This window comes from Ctenopharyngodon idella, chromosome 4 (genome assembly GCF_019924925.1).
Source record: "Ctenopharyngodon idella isolate HZGC_01 chromosome 4, HZGC01, whole genome shotgun sequence".
Classification (NCBI taxonomy): Eukaryota; Metazoa; Chordata; class Actinopteri; order Cypriniformes; family Xenocyprididae; genus Ctenopharyngodon; species Ctenopharyngodon idella.
This window is the reverse complement of record NC_067223.1, coordinates 22813214-22832528: the sequence shown is the minus strand read 5'-3', so window position 1 is coordinate 22832528 and position 19315 is coordinate 22813214. Positions and strand designations below refer to the sequence as shown.

Below are 19315 nucleotides of genomic sequence, written 5' to 3'. Positions count from 1 at the left end.
TCATGTAAACGTAACGAACAAACAAGAAGCCTCTTGTCATATTGCTGCAGATGAATGAGGTAAGCTTTGTGTAAGCTTTACATCATCTGCCGTGTGTACGTTTACAAGACGGCAAACTGTGAAAAAAAGACCATAAACTCGGGTTTGATTTGGGTATTGCTGCCTATATACCTATCTGTGTAATAACTAAAAGAATGTTTATATATCATATTTTCTGGCTAGTTTACTTTAGTTTTTTATAATACGCCATACTTTCACCAAAAAAAATCACATTCTTGTCCATCAAAAGTGTACTTTCACTTTAATTGAGCGTCAGCACCACAGCAAAAATAGACCCAGCTCCGAAACGATCGCGGCACTGCTGCTCCTGCTATGCGCTGCCACGCAGAAGAACCAGCTGTAGCTTTTGTTTTGAATTAGAAGAACTGTAGTTCTGTTTGAATGCTATTCTTCACATAATTCCAGTTATTCCATTGATGTTTCCAATCACACAGTGCCCTTTGTTTTAAATTTTTAATTTTTTTGTTGAATGGAACTTTTTTTATTGAAGAAGCAAAATACAAAGGACAAATGATGTTTGTTGGCAAAGCTGTTGCTTGAAAAAGTTTAAATAAAAGTATTCACTTACAGTCCTACCAAGTGATTAATCATATGAAAGAAAATATACGTTACAATCTGAAATGCTTTAACTATGTACAGCGAATGTACCAAACTCTTATCACAGTTCTTCCTGTGCTGTTAGCTGATTTCTTTCATAGCTGTTCCGATTTCACTAACGTCTCTTCAGTGGATGGCTGCCATGTGGTGTGTAAGTGCTCGTCTGATGGCTTTTGCCTGTGTCGATTGCAGGGGCCACTGGCTGAGGGAGACCTCTATCCTGTTCTGCTGCTGCATCCATCCACTATGGATTCAAATGTTCCTTTTGCTGTTCAGGGCAGATACTTATTTAAGTACATGTATGCTATGAGACAAGATAGGAAATTTTGCATTATCGAAATAATGGGGCGCGAAGAACGAGACGGCAGTGTAGGCAACCCCAGTTGAAGCAGCATTGCCATCACAGTTATATGGTGTTAAAAAAGCATGGATACATCCATACAAATGTGTTTTGCAATAGACACAAATATATTAAACAGCGATCCGTCATTTGTGCTGTGCAGTGAGGTATGTGAATAATGGCGGTAAAAAAAATAACCACAATTCTTAGCAAATATTCCGATTAATTAAAATTGCATGTAAACTGGAGTGAAGGGCTTTGCTCCTGACATCATAATGCGATTAAGACCTTGCGCTGATTATTGGAAATAATTGGATTATTGGTGCTCATGTACTGTAAACGTAGCCAATGACAGTTCATGCGCTCATGACCTCAAGGCTAGATTACTGTAACGCTCTACTGGGTGGTTGCCCTGCACTCCTAATAAACAAACTCCAGCTTGTCCAAAATGCAGCTAGAGTTTTTACTAGAACCATGAAGTATGACCATATTAGCCCATTTCTGTCAACACTGCATTGGCTCCCTATTAAACATTGTACAAATTTTAAAATCTTGATTACTTACAAAGCAATAAATGGTTTAGCTCCCCAGTACTTGAGTGAGTACTCTTAACACATTATAGTCCTTCACGTCTATTGCGATCTCAAAATTCAAAGACTGGCCCATGAGGGCTAGTTGAGGAGGTTTTTCCCCTGTGGGGTCTGGTGTTGGGGCTGGAACACCTGACGCAGGGAGAAAGCCAGACCTGTCTGCCGTCGTGAGTGAAGCAGCTTGAGCAAGAAGAGGTATTGAGGGGAGATAGCCTGAGGAGTCATCATCCTTCAATACAGGAGAATGTTGCTGGTGTAGGAATCGAGGGTGAACCAGACACATATGAATCTTCCAGATGATTTGTTCAAACATAATTTCACACAAAAACCCAACTCTGAAATGCTTTAACTATGTTCTTCCTGTGCTGTTAGCTGATTTCTTTCATAGCTGTTCCGATTTCTAGGACCATAAATGAAGTGAGCTCCATCCAGTCTTGGCTAACTAACAAAACCCCCAGCTAAGTACTTTATGGCCTTGCAAGTTTGTAAGAGATAAGGAAGAACATTGTCAACTTTGGGCAGTAAACCCAAGACTAATTGTCGAAAAGACGATACATCGTGACTTGCATGAGGAAAACCATCAGTTAACGCCAGAGTTCTTTTGGTTTCCTGATACAGAAATAAGACAGACCTTCTTTTTCTACAAGACCTTTGAATGACCTTTTAAAAACAAGACTCAAATCTCTTAAAAACCACAGAAATTGCTTTTACTTATAAAAAAAAAAGCATCAAAGCATTCCGAAATTATGACTAAATGGACTTGTAATCAAACATCATTCAACTGCATAATTCTGTATCACGTCTACAACCTATATATGTGACCATTATGCTTAGATCACTCACAATTTGTGTAATTGTTATAACTATTGAATGGTGCCTTGTTTGGTTTGAGTGTAAATCTCTGTTCATAACTTTTTGGCTTAAATGAAATCTGTGTAAAATGTATTGTATTCTTTTTACAGAAATCATGTCTAAACTGTACTCACTGCCAAAAGCGGGAAAGTTAAGAGACCACAGATAACATGTAATTTATGGTGAGAGGAGGAGAAAGAGCCACCTCTGAACCAAAGCCGATACTTAATTGGTCAAAACCTCTCAAAGAGGTTGGACAAATCCTGAATTTTTAAACTGAGGTATTAGAACAAAGAATCAGATGAGACGATGAGTAGATGAAGACCGATTTGGAACATGAAAATGGGTTAAGAACAAACAGCTTCATTCAAGTCATTGTGAAAGAAATTTTAATTAAAATTAATCATAACTAACATTTTTTTACTTACAGGGATAACATTTAGATATGTTTTGATACTGTATGTCTCTAACACTTGGTCATAATTATTGTCTGAAAATAACAAAAGAAGAAATAAAACTAGACAGTTGTCCAGTTTTATGTACACAGTGTGCAGAGTTAATAGGCAAGTTGATTTTCTGATCATATTTTTTCCCCCAGGCACATTTTACCAATTCGAAACCACATCACTCTTAATAACTACTATTAATTTTGTATTTAATCATTTATAAGTGATATATAAAATCGTTCATGAGGGCTGGAAATGAAAACGCCTTATATTGAGGTGTGCATAATTATTAGGCAGGTTTTCTTTTACAGATAAAATGAGCCAAAACGAGATTTAACTCAGACTGAAAAGTCAAAAATTATTAAATGCCTATGAGAAGGATGCGATATTAAAGCAATACTAGGAATTGCAATGAGTTAATGCTCATTGGGTCACCATCAGGAAGGTTTCTAACCCCTCCAGTACTGATTCAGCCATCTAAGGTGATTTAGTACCATAATAATCAGCACATTATAAAGTCTCTCAAATAGGTGGTTTCCTGTCTGAAATTCATTCCACACTGATGACATACAAAAACAGTTCTCTCATACGCGAATACTCATGTTGTACTTAGGCTATTTTATACCCAAAACTTTTTCCACAGTGACCACATATAAACGGTCTCTCTCCAGTGTGAACTCTCATGTGTCTGTTAAGGACTTCTTTCCTGTTGAAACTTTTTCCACATTGTTGGCAGGTGAAAGGCTTTCTCCAGCGTGAACTCTCATGTGTTGGTTAAGGATTCCTTTTCGGTTGAAACTTTTCCCACATTGTTGGCAGGTGAAAGGCTTCTCTCCAGTGTGAATTCTTATGTGGTCTTCGAAGTGTTGTTTTCGATTGAAACCCGTTCCACACTGAGGGCATATGTAGGGTTGCTCTCCAGAGTGAATTCTCATGTGGTCTTTAAGGTGTCGTTTTTGTTTCAAACTCTTTCCACACTGAGGACATATGTAGGGTTGCTCTCCAGAGTGAAGTCTCATGTGGACTTTAAGGTTTCCAATATGAGTGAAACTCTTTTCACACTGTTGGCATGTGTAAGGCTTTTCTCCTGTGTGAACTCTCATGTGTCTGTCAAGGCCTACTTTTTCAACAAAACTCTTTCCACACTGAGAGCATGTGAAAGGTTTCTCTCCTGTGTGAGTTTTCATGTGTCTGTTAAGGCTTACTTTTTCAGTAAAAGTCTTTTCACACTGAGGGCATGTGAAAGGTTTCTCTCCAGTGTGAGTTCTCATGTGCTTTTTAAGACTTCCTATTAGATTGAATCTGTCTCCACACTGTTGGCAGGTATAAGGGTTCTCTCCAGTGTGAATTCTCATGTGGACTTTAAGGTTTCCTTTACAACCGAAACTCTTTTCACACTGAGGGCAGGTGAAAGGCTTCTCTCCGGTGTGAACTCTCATGTGTCTTTTAAGGCTTGAATTTTCAGAGAAAGTCTTTCCACACTGTTGGCAGGTAAAATGCTTCTCTCCTGTGTGAACTTTCATGTGTCTGTTAAGTTGTACTTTTTGAGAGAAACACTTCCCACACTGTTGGCAGGTATGAGGCTTCTCTCCTGTGTGAATTCTCATGTGGACTTTAAGATTTTTCTGTTGGTTGAAACACTTTCCACACTGTTGGCACACTGTTTTTCGTGAGAACGTCTTTGCAGCCTGTGAGGAACTAAAAGTTTTTTCTCCAGTTATGAAATCAGGATGATTCTTGTATTGATCATTCTCTTCCATTTCATTAAGTACTTCACCGTCCTTTTTCAGTGCCATCAGGTCTACGGCAAAAAGAGACAAATGCAAATTAACACCAGTTCAATGGCACAGGTAGAGTCATTGTGGGGTCACTTTAAGTGTTTTTATTTAAAGAGACAGAAAACAGCACAATAAAACAATACAAACATCCCTTTTTAAACAGGTCCTAAAGCAGCACTGTAAAAAATGAATCATCGGTCTTGTAATTTTATTAAGGTGATAATTGAAAATAGTGTGTATATTTTATTAATAAAATTGGGGTTCAGTGTTGTATGGAAAATATTGAGAATATTTCACTAATAAAACCAAGAAATACATTTTCCTAATTTTTTTTAAGGAAACTTACGCAGTTTTGAGGCTTGAATAGATTAACCGATTAAGCAAATAAAATTAAGGAAAGAAAGCTATTTAGGAGAATTAGTTAAATTATGCGGTTTTATTTAGAGACACCATTGTTAGTTCCCAGCATGCTTTGCATATGGCTGGAAATGGAGAGTAAATATTGAAATTAAGTTTTATTATAGTTTTTGAGTGAGGGGAAATATCTGTTAATGTTTAATGTTCAGATATGTTTGACATTTGAAAGAGTTCCTGTTATGTTGAAGTTTTGATTGTTACCATTGTGCAGAAGAGTAGAGCTTATGATTAGGTTGTGAATAACTTCATGTACTAATATTTTGAAACATGTTGCTTTGTTTAATGAGCAATAACTTTTGCTATTGCCAGTGCAGTAACTTTTTTTTTTTTTTTTTTTTCCCTTCCACCTGGGGTGATTTACAGTGAATGGAAATGACTTGTTTATATTTGACTTTGAATTATGTTGTACAATTAAAACATCTCTTATTTGACATAATATCAATGTACTTGGCAAAGAAATAGCTGCTGATTTTTTAAAGGGTCCCGAAACAGTTTTTGGGTGTCTTTGTGTGAGGTCCCCTGAGACAGCATGCACATGAGTGGGGCTAACTCAACATTGACAAATGTGATTGGTATGCAATACAAAATGTCAGGGAAGTAACAAATCACTTGTTTTCTCTTCTTTTCTTTTTTATTTGACTTCAGAGTTGAAAGTGGGCTTAAAGGGTACATTTACCCTAATTTAATTCATACACTTAAGATTATATGTAATGTTATTTTACATTTGATTATTCAATTTTTGTACCTGGAAACTACTGTTAGATACCCTGAAAAGCACTGTATATTTTATTTGTATCTTTGCTCTGTTGTATTTATTTGTGCTGTTTCTTGTAGTTTGATCATTTGTTCTTATTTTCTTTATATTTATTTGACAGTCCCTTTTCCCGAACATAGCACATACCGAACCATAAACTGAATCAAGAGTAATTCGAACTGTTACACCACTAGTGGAAACCTTTAAAATAGCAAAATTAGGAGCTTTCAAACTTGCACTAGGGAAGGTTTACCTCTCATGGCGACATGGTGCCATCTTTAATGGTAAAGTTATTATTTTAATGTTTATTCACAAAAAAACTGCATAGTGCTGCTTAATTTATTTGTGGGTTTAATATAAATTTTGGTGAAATTATCAGTTTGTATCAGTACTTTAACAAAAAGTATAAATAACCATGAAAATTTGATACCGCTTGACAAAAATTTTCATGTTTCATCTCTACCCGCAATCCAACCGTGGTTATTGATTCCCGACCTGCAGCCATACCACAAAAGACAAGGTAAATATTTTTCATAATTTTAGGTGTTCACTCTGATCTAACAACTTATTAGCTAAATTTTGATTTTGTGTTGCTTTTGCAAAGGATGTGACATTTTAAATCAAAAGGTGGATTTGATCAGTGTTGCCAAGTCTGCGGTTTTCCCGTGGAATTGGGCTACATTTACACTGTTGCTGCGGATTGTTTTTCATGTCCGTGAGTTGAAGCGACCCCAAATAACATAATATTTAGCCCATGCAATGCGAGTTTTACAAGAGGAACCCTACCAAAAATGCGGATTTTACCCCCCAGAATGCGGTTTTTACCTTGGGACCCCCCCTGAAATGCGATTGGGCTAGTTTTGAGTAGCAATTGGGTGGGTTTTGTTGTGAAAACCTGGCAACCCTGGATTTGATGCTCTATCAGAGGAGAGGATCAGCAACTTTAAAAACATCTGATGGCTCGGATCGATATGATCCGCTCAATTATGACTTCTTCATTTACTGCGATTTATGTTCAGGTATGTTATAATATTAGTAGAGACCTTTGAGGACAAATATAAAAAAATGACTTTTTCATTGTTCTCTATTCAGAAGTAGATATTGGGTTTAATGTTAAATAATTGTTTTGTTTAGGTTACTGCTGTATTATTCGCCATTTCTGTAGAGCTGGACATTTTAATAAAGATCAAATTCTCAGCTTTGAGAATGAAACCAACCTGCTTGTTCCTCAGTTTCTTCATGTTTCAATCTGAATGTTTCTTCAGCATTCATGTCTTCACTGTCCTCTTTAATAAATGCCATCTTTATAATAGTGTCACGTGGATCTCAGTCGCTTCACCAGGAGTTTGTCCTGTTTAAGAAGAGAATAATTAACATAAAGAAAGATCTCTGGGTGCATCTCAATCAGCTTTAGTACAGTAGTTCAGTGCACTGGTGAGAGAATCAGTCAAAGTGAGAGTTAATGGACTTAAATGATCTGATTAGACAAAAAAAAAAAAAACCCAACAAACTGACTTCTAATTAATAAAAGAACACAAATTAACACAGACATTTCATGTTTATAATTTATATATTGTATGTATTTTATAAGTTACATTTAACAGATTACACTTTCATGAAAACATTAGTAGCTGGTTTGTAAAAGTTGCCACTACACGTTAGTGTTTGTTCTCCTTCATAGTTTGACCAGCACGTCTCGTGATTCAAGAGATTCGAATCACTGAATCATTTTAAAAAATATTTTATTCAACTGACTCGGAGTTTCGAAAAGCCCAGGTTCTCCAAAGTCCCTATCGTCTTTGATTTCTCTTATCACTATATGCCAGTGACCTTATTCGCGTTTATGATAAACTGATTCACGATATGGGACGCACCTTTACCTTTTACTCGTGTGTGGATGCGCTTTAATCGCACAAAATATCCTTCATTAAAATCAGATAGAGCAATACAATGTTTATATATAAACTAATTTCACACCGCTTGTAAAAACTATAAAACAATGAACGGTTTCTATCGATTTAAACAGCTTAAATTCTTAAAACAAACCTTTCTTCAGCCGAATCACAACAGATGCAGGAACACGGCGCGGCCTTATGAAGTCATGCCGCAGCACCAAAATAAGAGTCATGTTCACACTTCTGTCTACAATCACAGATTATCACCGTTTTAAAAATTTTAATAGTGACAAATGAGATTAAAACAGACACGTTACAAAGAGTTCATAAAGCAGAGTTCATACATGTGTCCGAATAAGAGTCGGTGTGTTTTTACCAATATTACAAATGTGTATAATAATATCAGTAATCAGTATAATAAAAAAATAACGTAGAAATATAATTCATTCAAAACCAACAATTATTGTTAAAAAAAGAATCAGTCCAATTAAAAATGTAGTATTTCGCAGATTTTTAAAGAAATCAAAACTAAGTCTTCAATGTCAACGTTCATTTGTGTGAGTTGCTGCCTATGTAGTGATTCAAATTAATGAGTGAACAAGGACTCGATTCACACCAGAGTCCTGCACGGGTCCATTTTTGGAGACCCGCCCCCGCCCGTACCCGCAAAGTTCAGCACCAGATCCGACCCGTCACCTGTGATAATATCAAAATTAAATCCGCACCCGCCCAGACCCGTTAATATTTGGCCCGTTACCCGATCCGTGCCCGGGATAAATCACACACGCTAAAATCATTCCAATTAAAGTGCTTTATTTTTCATCTCGCACCTCTCTCAACATCACAACAGCGTCATGAATGGGCTAATGAAACACGCTAAAGTGCGATTTGCTTTGCGCCATTCAAGTAGCCTACCATCGGCACCTAAATAGGCTATGGAACCTGCAAATAGACCTATTAATGGAAAAAAAAAGAACAAGAAAAAATACAACCTGAGCCTGTCGCTCACAAACAATAGCCTATAGGCCTATGCATTTACGTTTCCTTAAGGTTACTGTGCAGGAAAAGGATATCGTCCACAGTCCCAGGTTTAAGTTGCATTCTCCGTTCTTGAATTACAAATCCAGCTGTGGAAAAGTCCCTCTCACTCGCAGCGCTCGATGCTGGGATAGAGAGAAAACATTCCGCGCAATCATTGGCTGGTTGGGAAATGTTTTCGTATGCTCCTAAATATTGCGCATATTTTTCATCCGCGCTACTAACCGCCCGCAGGGAGTTAATTATCTGCCCGCATCCCTGCCCGTGAATTTTAGGAATGTCACAATCCACCCGTTTTAGCCACTTTTATGCAGGTACCCGCGGGTACCCGACCCGTTGCAGGACTCTAATTCACACCTGCCAAACTTCACAGAACGCTCTGCATTTTTAGGGCCAAAGCCCTGAAAGGGCTCTGTGGCACACCCTTTTATATGGTTGTATTTGAGGGGCTCTGTAGCGCACTCCTTTTCACCAAACTTCATACAGTTATAGATCTCATCAGGCCGAACAACTTTCGCACTCTAAGTCATATGCCAGCCCAACAGGAAGTCGCCTATTTAGGGTCGTTTGAAAAAAATGCAAGCTCTGGAATTTGATACACTTCTCCTTGGGGAATTATCCGATCACAACCAAACTCGGTCAACATGAAATCAAGACATTGAGGATGCGAGCGGATTTTTGATATCTCTAACGGTTTGACTGTGGTGTTGAAATGAATTTATGGCAAGAAAAGGGAAGTGCGATATAACTTATGCATACATTAAATGATTTTGATGAAACTTCAGCTGTGTGTTTGTTGTAGGAGGCCGATCACATGGATGTGACTATTGTGAGTCAAAGTCATAACACCACCAACTGGCAACAGGAAGTGTGTGATTTTCATAATGCTTTAAAATCGCCCTCTTATTTTTACCCGATTTGCTTCAAACTTTGTCAGAATAAAGTCGTGGCAGATGTAGACCTGTGAAAGGATTCCACTGGAAGGATTATTGTATTAAATTAAATATTAGTTAAAAAATTAGTTAGTTGTCTTAATTTGTTATCTTGTCAACCAGTTGTTGTTACCTCAATTGGACCTTTTGTCAACTCCGTCAGTTTTTGTCAACTCCCTCAGTATTTAAAACCGTCAGATGAGGGTTTCTGTTGATTTTGAAAGAAATATTTTATTCTTTTTTCTTACATTTATTGTGTAAAAATAATCATATTAAATATTATTTGAAGACTTTTACACTGTTATTGGATGGATCAAATTAAAATAGCATGCTTTTTAATGTGTCTGACGGAGTTAACACAAATTAAGTTATGAAGTGAATAAATTTCCATTTTCAGGAAACTTTTTGAGAAACTGTTCCCTTACATAGTTCATTAGCTGAGACCTTTGTCTACAAATATATATGTATTATTAAATAAAACTACCTTCTAAAATATGTTTTGTCCCTTATCTCAAGAATCAGTCATATATATGGTAGACAGCAGAGTGTGAATGGGACTTTTATTTTGGTCTGGAGATATGACGTCATAAGGCGGCGGCGCGCTCCTGCAACTGTTGGGGTTCGGCTGAAGAAAGGTTTGTGTTTTTAAGCATTTTATGGTGGTTAAATGATACTAACCATTCAGGCATTTTTACAGTTTTACAAGCGACGTAAAATTATTATTGAAATTTACATTGTAATATTTTATCTAACATAAATGAACATTATTTTTCGTTAAGTAAATCGCTTTCGCACGTGAGTAACAGAAAAGGTGTGTCTCATTTCGCTCCCTATATGGGCCATTCTACAGAATTGGTGCAAAGTCGGAGTTAGAAACGTCTTGAAAAAAAATTATTTTTCCACAAATTTTGTATGTATGCAAATTGTATAATATCCAAGGTGCTCATCAATAATAATTGTACAGTTAATTCTCATATTGTATTTTCAGAAAGTTTTGTAATATTTTTCCTCACCGAAACACAATGATAAATAATTTAATAAGGAAGGTTACATTGACCTATTAAGATTTTGTTTACATCTGCTTTGTAAATATATTTTTGTTATTTAAAAAAAAAAAAAAAAAAAAAAAAGTTTTCACAGGTAAATCAATTACAATTACAATTTTTAACAATATTTCAAGTGTAATTTAAGATTTGTTGTATTTTGAATCCAATCTTTGTAAAAGGCATAAAGTTAATCATACAGATTTCAAAGTGAAGGATTCATTAGTTTGAATAAACATTGAACCAAACACTATCATAACATCTTAGTTGATAATTCAATATACTTTATTTTTGACAAAACATCCCATGTTTCGGTCGTGACTGCACATTTTCGGTAGTGACTGTAATGTGTTGGATACTAAAATTTTAATGATTCGCATAACTGTACTAAAATTTTGTTTTAGTTTCGATTATGTGTTCCCCTCTGTCACTACTGAAGTTTCGGTAGTGACCATTTTTGATACTTTTGAGCCTAGCTCAAAGATGATAATCAGCACATGGTTACTTAGCACAGTTCTAAACAGCTGTACACAGAAAAAATATATATATATATATCAAATAACACCCCAAAAAAGTTTGGTTAATTGCAGAAAAAAGGTGTTTGGTAGTGACATTTCTTAGGTTACTTAAGTTACTCATAGATTTTCAGACTTTTGAACACATCTAACTCAAAACGATGGTACCTATCTACTATGAAAGAGAGGCTATGAGAGGGAGGGACACAGGAATATTTCCTGATCAAAAATGTAGATGTGTGGTTAAAATCAGTCTCAGCCAATGGACTAAAACCTACACTGTTTCGGTAGTGACATGATTTAAAAAATAAAATATAAATTTTTTTTTTTTTTTAACTTTAAAAAAATATATTTTTTTAAAACACACAAAAATTACTTTCATAATTGGGTTAAAAATAAAATTATTTTTGGGAGTTAGTTATTTAATGACCAAGCAATTCCTTTAAATTATGAGGAATTTTTTGTCACATTATAAAATCCCAATTACAGCAAAGGAATATGCTATTGTTTTTGTAGCTATTCCTTCTTGGATCATCATGTTTATGAAGGTATTTATCTCTCTCAGATGGTGCCACATCTCAATGTATTTGATGGTAAATTATCCCTTACCACCAAATCAAACAACAGTAGTATTCAGAATGAGGTTGTCTCTTGTCCTATTGCCATCTTTTATTGGAATAGACATGGAGGTGATATTAACTAGGATAGAGCATGGGCTCAAAAATTCTTTTTGTACAATAAGATCAAAGAAGTGTCTTATAAAATGATACATTGGTGCAATCCCACAATTTTTTTTTTTTTTTTTTTTTTTTTTTTACAAAGAATTATTTCTGATGACCTTGATGTAAATTGCTCCTTCTGTGGTCTCCAAACCGAAGATTTGTTTAATTTCATTATGGTATTGTGAGCGTACCAAGAATCTGTGGGAAAACATTTTGAGCATTTTTGGTGGTATAATTACTAAAATTTAATTTAAATATGAAAATGTTATTCTGGATTATACACATTGTGAAAAAGAACAGACATATTATTTACTTAATCTTATTTTGTTCTCGCCAAATATTTTATACACAAGTGTAAATATTGTAAGCGTAAGTCTTTAACCTTTTTCTGGAAAAGTTAAAACTATGTATTTGATTTCTGACTTTTCTAGTGTTGTCAAAAGTACCGACTTCAGTACCAAGTTAGTACTGAAATTTTAAAAATGTGACACTTTGAGCGCTGTTGAGTGGATTCGTAAACACCTCTGATTGGCCATTGTGTTCACGGCTCATCAGATATGTCTGTGATTGGCTTCAATGATCAATGCTTCAAAAACGTAAATAGTCATCAATGGCTCTTCACTGAGTGCTTACACAGATACACACAGGAACAGTCTGCTGACAGATTCAAATTCAAACACTTCTATGTGCTTTCAAATACTCCCGTGCACTGATCATTGTAGCCAATCACAGACATATCTGATGAGCATGTGAACACAGTTGCCAATCAGAGGTGTTTACGAATCCACTCAACAGAGAAAGAAAGTTGTAAAATTTAGTCTTTTCAAAAGGTATATTATTTTTTTGCTCCCTGGCATGTAGTATAACATTGACATTCTGTGTTTCTTGTGTTATAATAAAAAAGTGAAGAAATCCAAATTAATAAAGGATCTCCCCAGACTTTTTTAACTTGGTGCTAAGACATTGAAGTTGTTTATTTATGGTGAGAAAAGGGAAACAGGAAGTGTTATAACTTCTGCATACATTAATTGATTTTGATGAAACTAGCTGTGTGTTCGTTGTACAAGGCTGTTCACACGGATGTGACTATTGTCAGTCAAAGTTATAGTGCCACCAACTGGCAGCAGGAAGTGTGTCACTTTGAACACACTTTGAGATAACCCTCTTATTTTTACCCGATTTGCTTCAAACTTCATCAGAATAATGTCAAAACATTGAAAAGAATCGTGATATCTCAAGCACTGTTGCCTTGGCAATGCATCAAACTTTAATATTCATTTTGGATGCTTTTGAGACTCTTAGCATGCTGCAAATTGCATGAAACTCGACACACACGTCAGGATTGTTATCCAGTAGACATGGGCAAAGCCTTAGAAACGGGCGGGGAGAAGGGGCTCTATAGCGCCACCTTATAGTGCAGTAAATGTGGAGTGAATTTGACATAATCCTTTGTTTAACCATTTTAAATGCCTATTGCCCGCTGTGCACAGTTGCCCTGAAGCCACCGGGGTGGTGGTGCCACTGGGCTTGGGCCCGTCATCGCTGCTTGCAGCTATATTTTTGAATTTTTTTCTTTGTTAATTATTCTCTTATTATACAGGATAAACACACGGAAAAACTCCTGGTGGAGCGACTGAGAACCACATGACACTATTATAAAGATGGCGTTTATTAAAGAGGAGAATGAAGACATAATGATCCCGATTATTAAAGAGGAGAGTGAAGACATAAAGATTGAAGAAACATTCAGAGAGAAACAAGAAGAAACTGAGGAACAAACAGGTTGGTTTCATTCTCAAAGATACTAATTAAATTTGTTCAGTGGTTAAAATGATCCAATGTTTGCATTGGCAAATAAAAAAAATCATTGGCAGGGAAAGAGTTAAAAGGAAAATGATTGTTTTAAATAATCCAGTCATTGTCAGTAATGTCAGGCATTGCCATTTGAGCTGAAGCTGATGAGTGAACATGCATTTTAGTCTAGGACTAGCTTAAGCCTTGTCTGTGAAACCGGGGGAATATTACAACTTACATCTCCACAAAAGGACGCAAATGCACAAGTGAACTCTTCCTTTATAGTCAGAATGTGCAACTCTTAGTTATATGCGCTCTTACGTTATAAACATGGGCAGTGTTTTCACACTTGAGTCCACATTGAACTGAACTGAGACCCCTCAAAGTGGACCAAGAGCTGAACCCTGAAAGAGAACCCGGATCCTTTTTGGTCTACTTAAATAGTAATGTGGTCTTAGATCTCTTTGGCCCTGTTTACACCTTGTATTAAGATGTGTTTTGGTCGATCGGATCATAAGTAGACGAGGGAGACACATACCCGTTTACACCTGGTGTTTTAATCCATCTGTTTTGTCCACTTTCGACCACTTCTGTTCTGATTTCTTTGAGGGGAGGGTCTATGGGCAGGTAAATGTATGGGCTTCTTCAGAAGTTTTGATTTATTAGGTGAAATAACCATATATAATTTGCATATGAACGTGACTGGAGACAAAGGAAAACGTACAGAGAGCATCAGCTTTTGTTTCTGCACTGACAGCCGCGAGACAGCGGTAAGTGCATGTTAGAAAACAGAACTGATTAGAGAACATTGTGCTTAGTACATTTTTAATCTTCAAACCAAACTTATGGCTTCATCCGGCAAAATATAAATCCCATATGGCTAGCGCGCTTCCCATAATGTTTATTGTGTTAGTAGGTGGAGAGTATGCAGTCTTTATCGGCTGTTCGAACACTTACGACCACATGAGCTTCTACACCATGAACGCAATCTGGTTGAATGTGTTGTAGAGTTTCAGTGACTGACAGGAAGGCAGTTTTGGTTGAGTGGCCACTCTTAATCAATCTTGATTGATTTTTGTCCAGTTGGTTGTTCTGTGAAAGGAAAGATGACACCTTGTTTAAACAACTCATTCAAGTGTTTTGCTGTGACTTGGAGAAGATAGGTCTATAATTTTCAACACCGTAGGGTTACCTGAGCATGCTTGAATGCAGTGGGGAAAATGCCTGTGTGTTGATGTGTGTGAGTGATGGCAGAAGTGTAGGAGAGACTGCTTGTAGAAGGTGTGAGGGGATGGGGTCTAAAGGGTAAGTGTACGGTGGCTGGAGAGGAGAAATTTAAAGACTTCTTCCTCTGTAAGAGGGGAAGAGGAGGAGAGAAGATGGACCACAGTGTGTCAACTTGATCTCAGCTGGATAAATAAGAATTGGCGTGACACCAAGGGCAATCATCTTCTTCTGAATTTGGTTTAATTCAATCCGCTTCCTCATTGTCTCATTGTTCAAGTCAGGAAGGAAGGATAGGATCCTCTCTGTGCTCCAGTGTAAGCCTCCTTAGCACCTTTTAGAATTGTCTGATGATCCACTTAATCAAGTTTAAAGATCAGTTGCATGAGTGTGAAGATTCAGGTTCTGTCCTGCTGTAAAGGTGATGTACGTTCTCAAATAGTCAAGGAGGGTATACATACATGGAACAACTTAAGGAACTTGATTGGGTCCGATCCCTTTTCGGATTATGGTAAGCCCACTTCAAGTTCGGTGTGTGTTAACACAATGCCCTGCCCATCATTCTACAGTGAGGAAGATTATTCATTAATGGAAAACAATCTAGACAGTTGCCAATCTTCCCAGGATTGGATGTCCCAGCAAATTCACCCCAAGGTCAGACTGTGCAATGCCCAGAAAAACTGCAAAAAACTACACCTCAGACTCTACAGGCCTCAGTTAACATGTTAAATATTAAAGTTCATGACAGTATAATTATAAAAAGACTGAAAAAGTATGACAGGTTTGGGAGGTTTGTCAGGAGAAAGCTTCTCTCTAAAAAGAACGGCAGCATGGCTTAGGTTGCATCTGAACAAACTACAAGACTTTTGGGTCATTATCCTTGGACAGACTGTTTGGCCATGATGCACAGTTGAGCGGGGAGTTTGTCCTTGTTTCTTTCCCCACTTGTTCCTTAAATTATTATTTTTTTCATCTTAACCCCTCAGACAAGTGTCTCTAACCTTGCTCCTCATAGGATTCCATCCTGCAGAGTTTAGCTCTAATCCAGTCAAACAAACATGAACCAGCCAATCAAGGTGTTCAAGGTATAACAGTAAGTGTGTTGAAACCGAAGAATGCAGGAAGGTAGCCCTCCAAAAACAGGGTTGGCTACCCCTTCCATAGACATCTATAATTATTCAGATCTCCTGGGTCAAAATTATTATTTTATTTTATAGTTTAACTGCCAGCTTGACATTTTTGAGACATGCCCTAAAGCAAGTGAAGAGTTAGCAATATTTAGAAGGCTTCTCAGATGAACACCTCTTATAGTAGTTTAGTGGATAAAGGATCTACTTGTATGTTGGTTTTTACATGTATAAATGTTTCAACGTTTGTTGCTTTGTGCCATTAAGTGGGTTTGACTTGTATCTGTCTTTTTTAGACCTGACGGCACTGAAAGAGGAGAGTGAAGTACTGAATGAAATGGAAGAGAAAGATCTATATAAGAATCATCATGATTTCATAACTGGAGAAAAATCTTTTAGTTGCTCACAGCCTGAAAAGACTTCCTCAAGAAAAAGAGCTCAAAAGGCAAGGACTAGAGGTAACTTAATCTGCAAACAGTGTGGAAAAAGTTTTAATAGAAGAGGAAACCTTAAAGCCCACATGAGAATTCATACTGGAGAGAAACCCTACATGTGCCTTCAGTGTGGAAAGAGTTTCAGTCAAAAAGGAAACTTTAATGCCCACATGAGAATTCACAAGCCTTTCACATGCTCTCAGTGTGGAAAGACTTTTGAAAAATATGGAAAACTTCAAGTCCACATGGGAATTCATAATGGAGAGAAACGCTACACATGCCCTCAGTGTGGAAAGAGTTTCAATCAATTAGGACACTTTGAAGACCACATAAGAATTCACATTGGAGTGAAGCCTTTCACCTGCAAACAATGTGGGAAAAGTTTCAACCATAAAAGAAACCTAGACAGGCACACAAGAACTCACACTAGAGAGAAGCTTTATACATACACTCAGTGTGGAAAGACTATCGTTCAAGACGGGAACCTTAATGTCCACAAGAGAGTTTACACTGGAGAGAGCATTTTTACCTGCCAACAGTGTGGAAATGGATTCACTCACAAAGGAAGCCTTAATAGACACATGAGAATTCACAATGGAGAGAGTCCTTTCACCTGCCAACAGTGTGGAAATGGATTCAATCAAAAAGGAAGCCTTACCAGACACATGAGAACTCACACTGGAGAGAAACCTTACAGATGCTCTCAGTGTGGAAAGAGTTTTAATCAAAAAGGACACCTTAAACTCCACTTGAGAGTTCACACTGGAGAAAAACCTTACATGTGCTTTCAGTGTGGAAAGAGTTTTAATCAAATAGGACACTTTGAAGACCACAAAAGAATTCACACTGGAGAGAAGCCTTTCACCTGCAAACAATGTGGGAAAAGTTTCAACCAAAAAGGAATCCTTACCCGACACATGAGAGTTCACACTGGAGAGAAGCTATTTAAGTGTTGTCACTGTGGAAAGGCTTTCAAACATAAAGAAACACTTGATTACCATGAGGATTCATGTATGAGAGAACTGTTTAATGTCATCAGTGTGGAATGAGTTTCACTGACAGGAATTACCTTAGGAATCATGTAATAACTCATACCAGAGAAAAGCCTGTCATGTGCAATCACTGAGGAAAGAATTGCAGAAATAAAGCAAATCTTGAGGTTCACATATTCCCGATATACTCTGGCAGAGTTCTTTTTCTTTCTTTGCTTAGGGGTTAAAAGAAATTCAAAATAACTGAGCAGCGGACTTGGTGAATATCCCTAATGCATTTTTTTAAGCAAACATGTAATGGTTAAGCTACTTAATTTACAACTGATTTATGATTAAGACTAGGTAATTACCACTCCACATTGTCACTGACAATGAAATTTAATGCTAATGCTAAAATTAATACCCACGGCTTCTGATGGCATTAGAGATTATCAAGTCGGCTGTTCTCTGTTTTCATTTTTTTTTTTTAAACAAACATGAAATGGTTAAAATAGAAGTCACATTAATGGAAAGTAATTAAAACATCCCAAAACCACTAGAACAGTGCTTATATATTTTGTTGACTTGTACTTACATTATCCCAGATGTTTCCAAGAATGTTTAAATCCAGAGAAATAAGCAATTTTAACTAGTGTCCCGTCCCGTCTGTTCACGTCATCAGCACGGTGCATACATGTGATGCTGCCGCAGGAGTCGGCCAATACTGAGCCGCCGTGCTGAACGTAAACTGTGAAGAAGATATTGTTAAACAAAGTCATTATTTTTTTGTTTTTGCACACAAAAAGTATTTTTGTTGCTACGTAACATTAAGGTTGAACCACTGCAGTCACGTCAACTTTTTTAACAATGTAGTACCTTTCTGGACCTTGAAAGTGGTGATTATATTGCTGTCAGTGGACGAGTCATATACCTCTCGGATTTCTTAAAAAAAATCTTAATTTGTGTTACGGGTCTTACGGGTGTGGAACGACATGAGGGTGAGTGATTAATGACAGAATTTCCATTTTTGAATGAACTAACCCTTTAAGGTTGAACCTCTGTAGTCATGTGGACTATTTCAACAATGTCTTTAGTACCTTTCTGGGCCTTGACAGTGGTAATTAAATTGCTTTCTATAGAAGGTCTCTCGGAATTCATCAAAACTATCTTAATTTGTGTTCCGAAGATGAACACTGATTCGATTCGTAAAGCTCCGAATCAGTGTTTTGAAATCAGCCCATCACTATATTGTTGAAAAGTCGTTATTTTGTTTTTTTGGCACACAAAAAGTATTCTCGTCACTTTATAATATTAAGGTAGAACTACTGAATTCGCATGAACTGTTTTAAATCCATTTTTTAGATTAAATTTAAAAACGTAATTTTCATTTAATTATTGTAATTTCATATAACTTTCCTGACTCCGTACCTGTTTGTGCTTCGTCATCCCTCGTCTTCAGTCCAGATCATCTTCAGCCTGCAGGTGTTATGGCAAATTCAATGTCTCTGTCCCTTCAGTTCTGGTCTCAAAGAAAAACTCTCAGAGTCGAAGTTCCAGGTCCCAGGAGTTTAACTTTATTGACAAGCAACAAAGTGAGATGCCAGCTCCACATCTGAATCTCTCTAGCCAGGGCACAGTTTTTATACATTTTTCTTATCTGTTTAAAACAGTGTAAGATCCACCCCTACAGTTCTTTTCCATGATCTCATTTACAGGTACTCTCCTCCCTTTCTCTTCCTGGAGTCTCCCAAGTACTCCCCAACATTTTTACCACAGTCACTTCACC

At 36.9% G+C, this 19315-nt stretch overlaps 3 protein-coding genes across 7 annotated transcripts in view; 1 reads left to right on the top strand and 2 right to left on the bottom strand.

The window, feature by feature from the left end:
• Window positions 1–19315, bottom strand: part of LOC127511155 (gastrula zinc finger protein XlCGF8.2DB-like) — a 146271-nt gene that overhangs the window by 43112 nt on the left and 83844 nt on the right. The gene's annotated exons all lie outside the window — the stretch shown is intronic.
• LOC127511188 (gastrula zinc finger protein XlCGF8.2DB-like) overlaps window positions 1–19315 on the bottom strand; it is a 163346-nt gene that overhangs the window by 69732 nt on the left and 74299 nt on the right. The window contains exons 1-3 of one of the 4 annotated variants that reach the window (XM_051891878.1): window positions 7881–7956; window positions 7052–7185; window positions 2812–4686 (exon numbers count right to left, since the gene is read on the bottom strand). The exons of 2 other annotated variants lie outside the window; for them this stretch is intronic. In XM_051891878.1, coding sequence (XP_051747838.1) covers window positions 3566–4686; window positions 7052–7136 — 1206 coding nt within the window. In that variant the 5' untranslated portion in view covers window positions 7137–7185; window positions 7881–7956 and the 3' untranslated portion in view covers window positions 2812–3565. Of the gene's footprint in view, window positions 1–2811; window positions 4687–7051; window positions 7186–7880; window positions 7957–19315 lie in introns of those variants that run through there. One more of the 4 variants, XM_051891883.1, reaches the window with a different exon arrangement.
• LOC127511179 (gastrula zinc finger protein XlCGF57.1-like) lies at window positions 10273–17726 on the top strand. The gene is made up of 3 exons (XM_051891866.1): window positions 10273–10334; window positions 13580–13761; window positions 16421–17726. Exons 2-3 carry the CDS (start codon window positions 13641–13643, stop codon window positions 17605–17607), a joined length of 1308 nt encoding a protein of 435 aa, XP_051747826.1. The 5' UTR covers window positions 10273–10334; window positions 13580–13640; the 3' UTR covers window positions 17608–17726.

Coding starts and splice junctions, on each gene's coding strand:
- LOC127511179 (XM_051891866.1), top strand. CDS start 13,641: ATGGCGTTTATTAAAGAGGAGAATGAAGACATAATGATCCCGATTATT. Junction 13,762..16,420: donor AGAAACTGAGGAACAAACAG/GTTGGTTTCATT, acceptor TGTCTTTTTTAG/ACCTGACGGCACTGAAAGAG.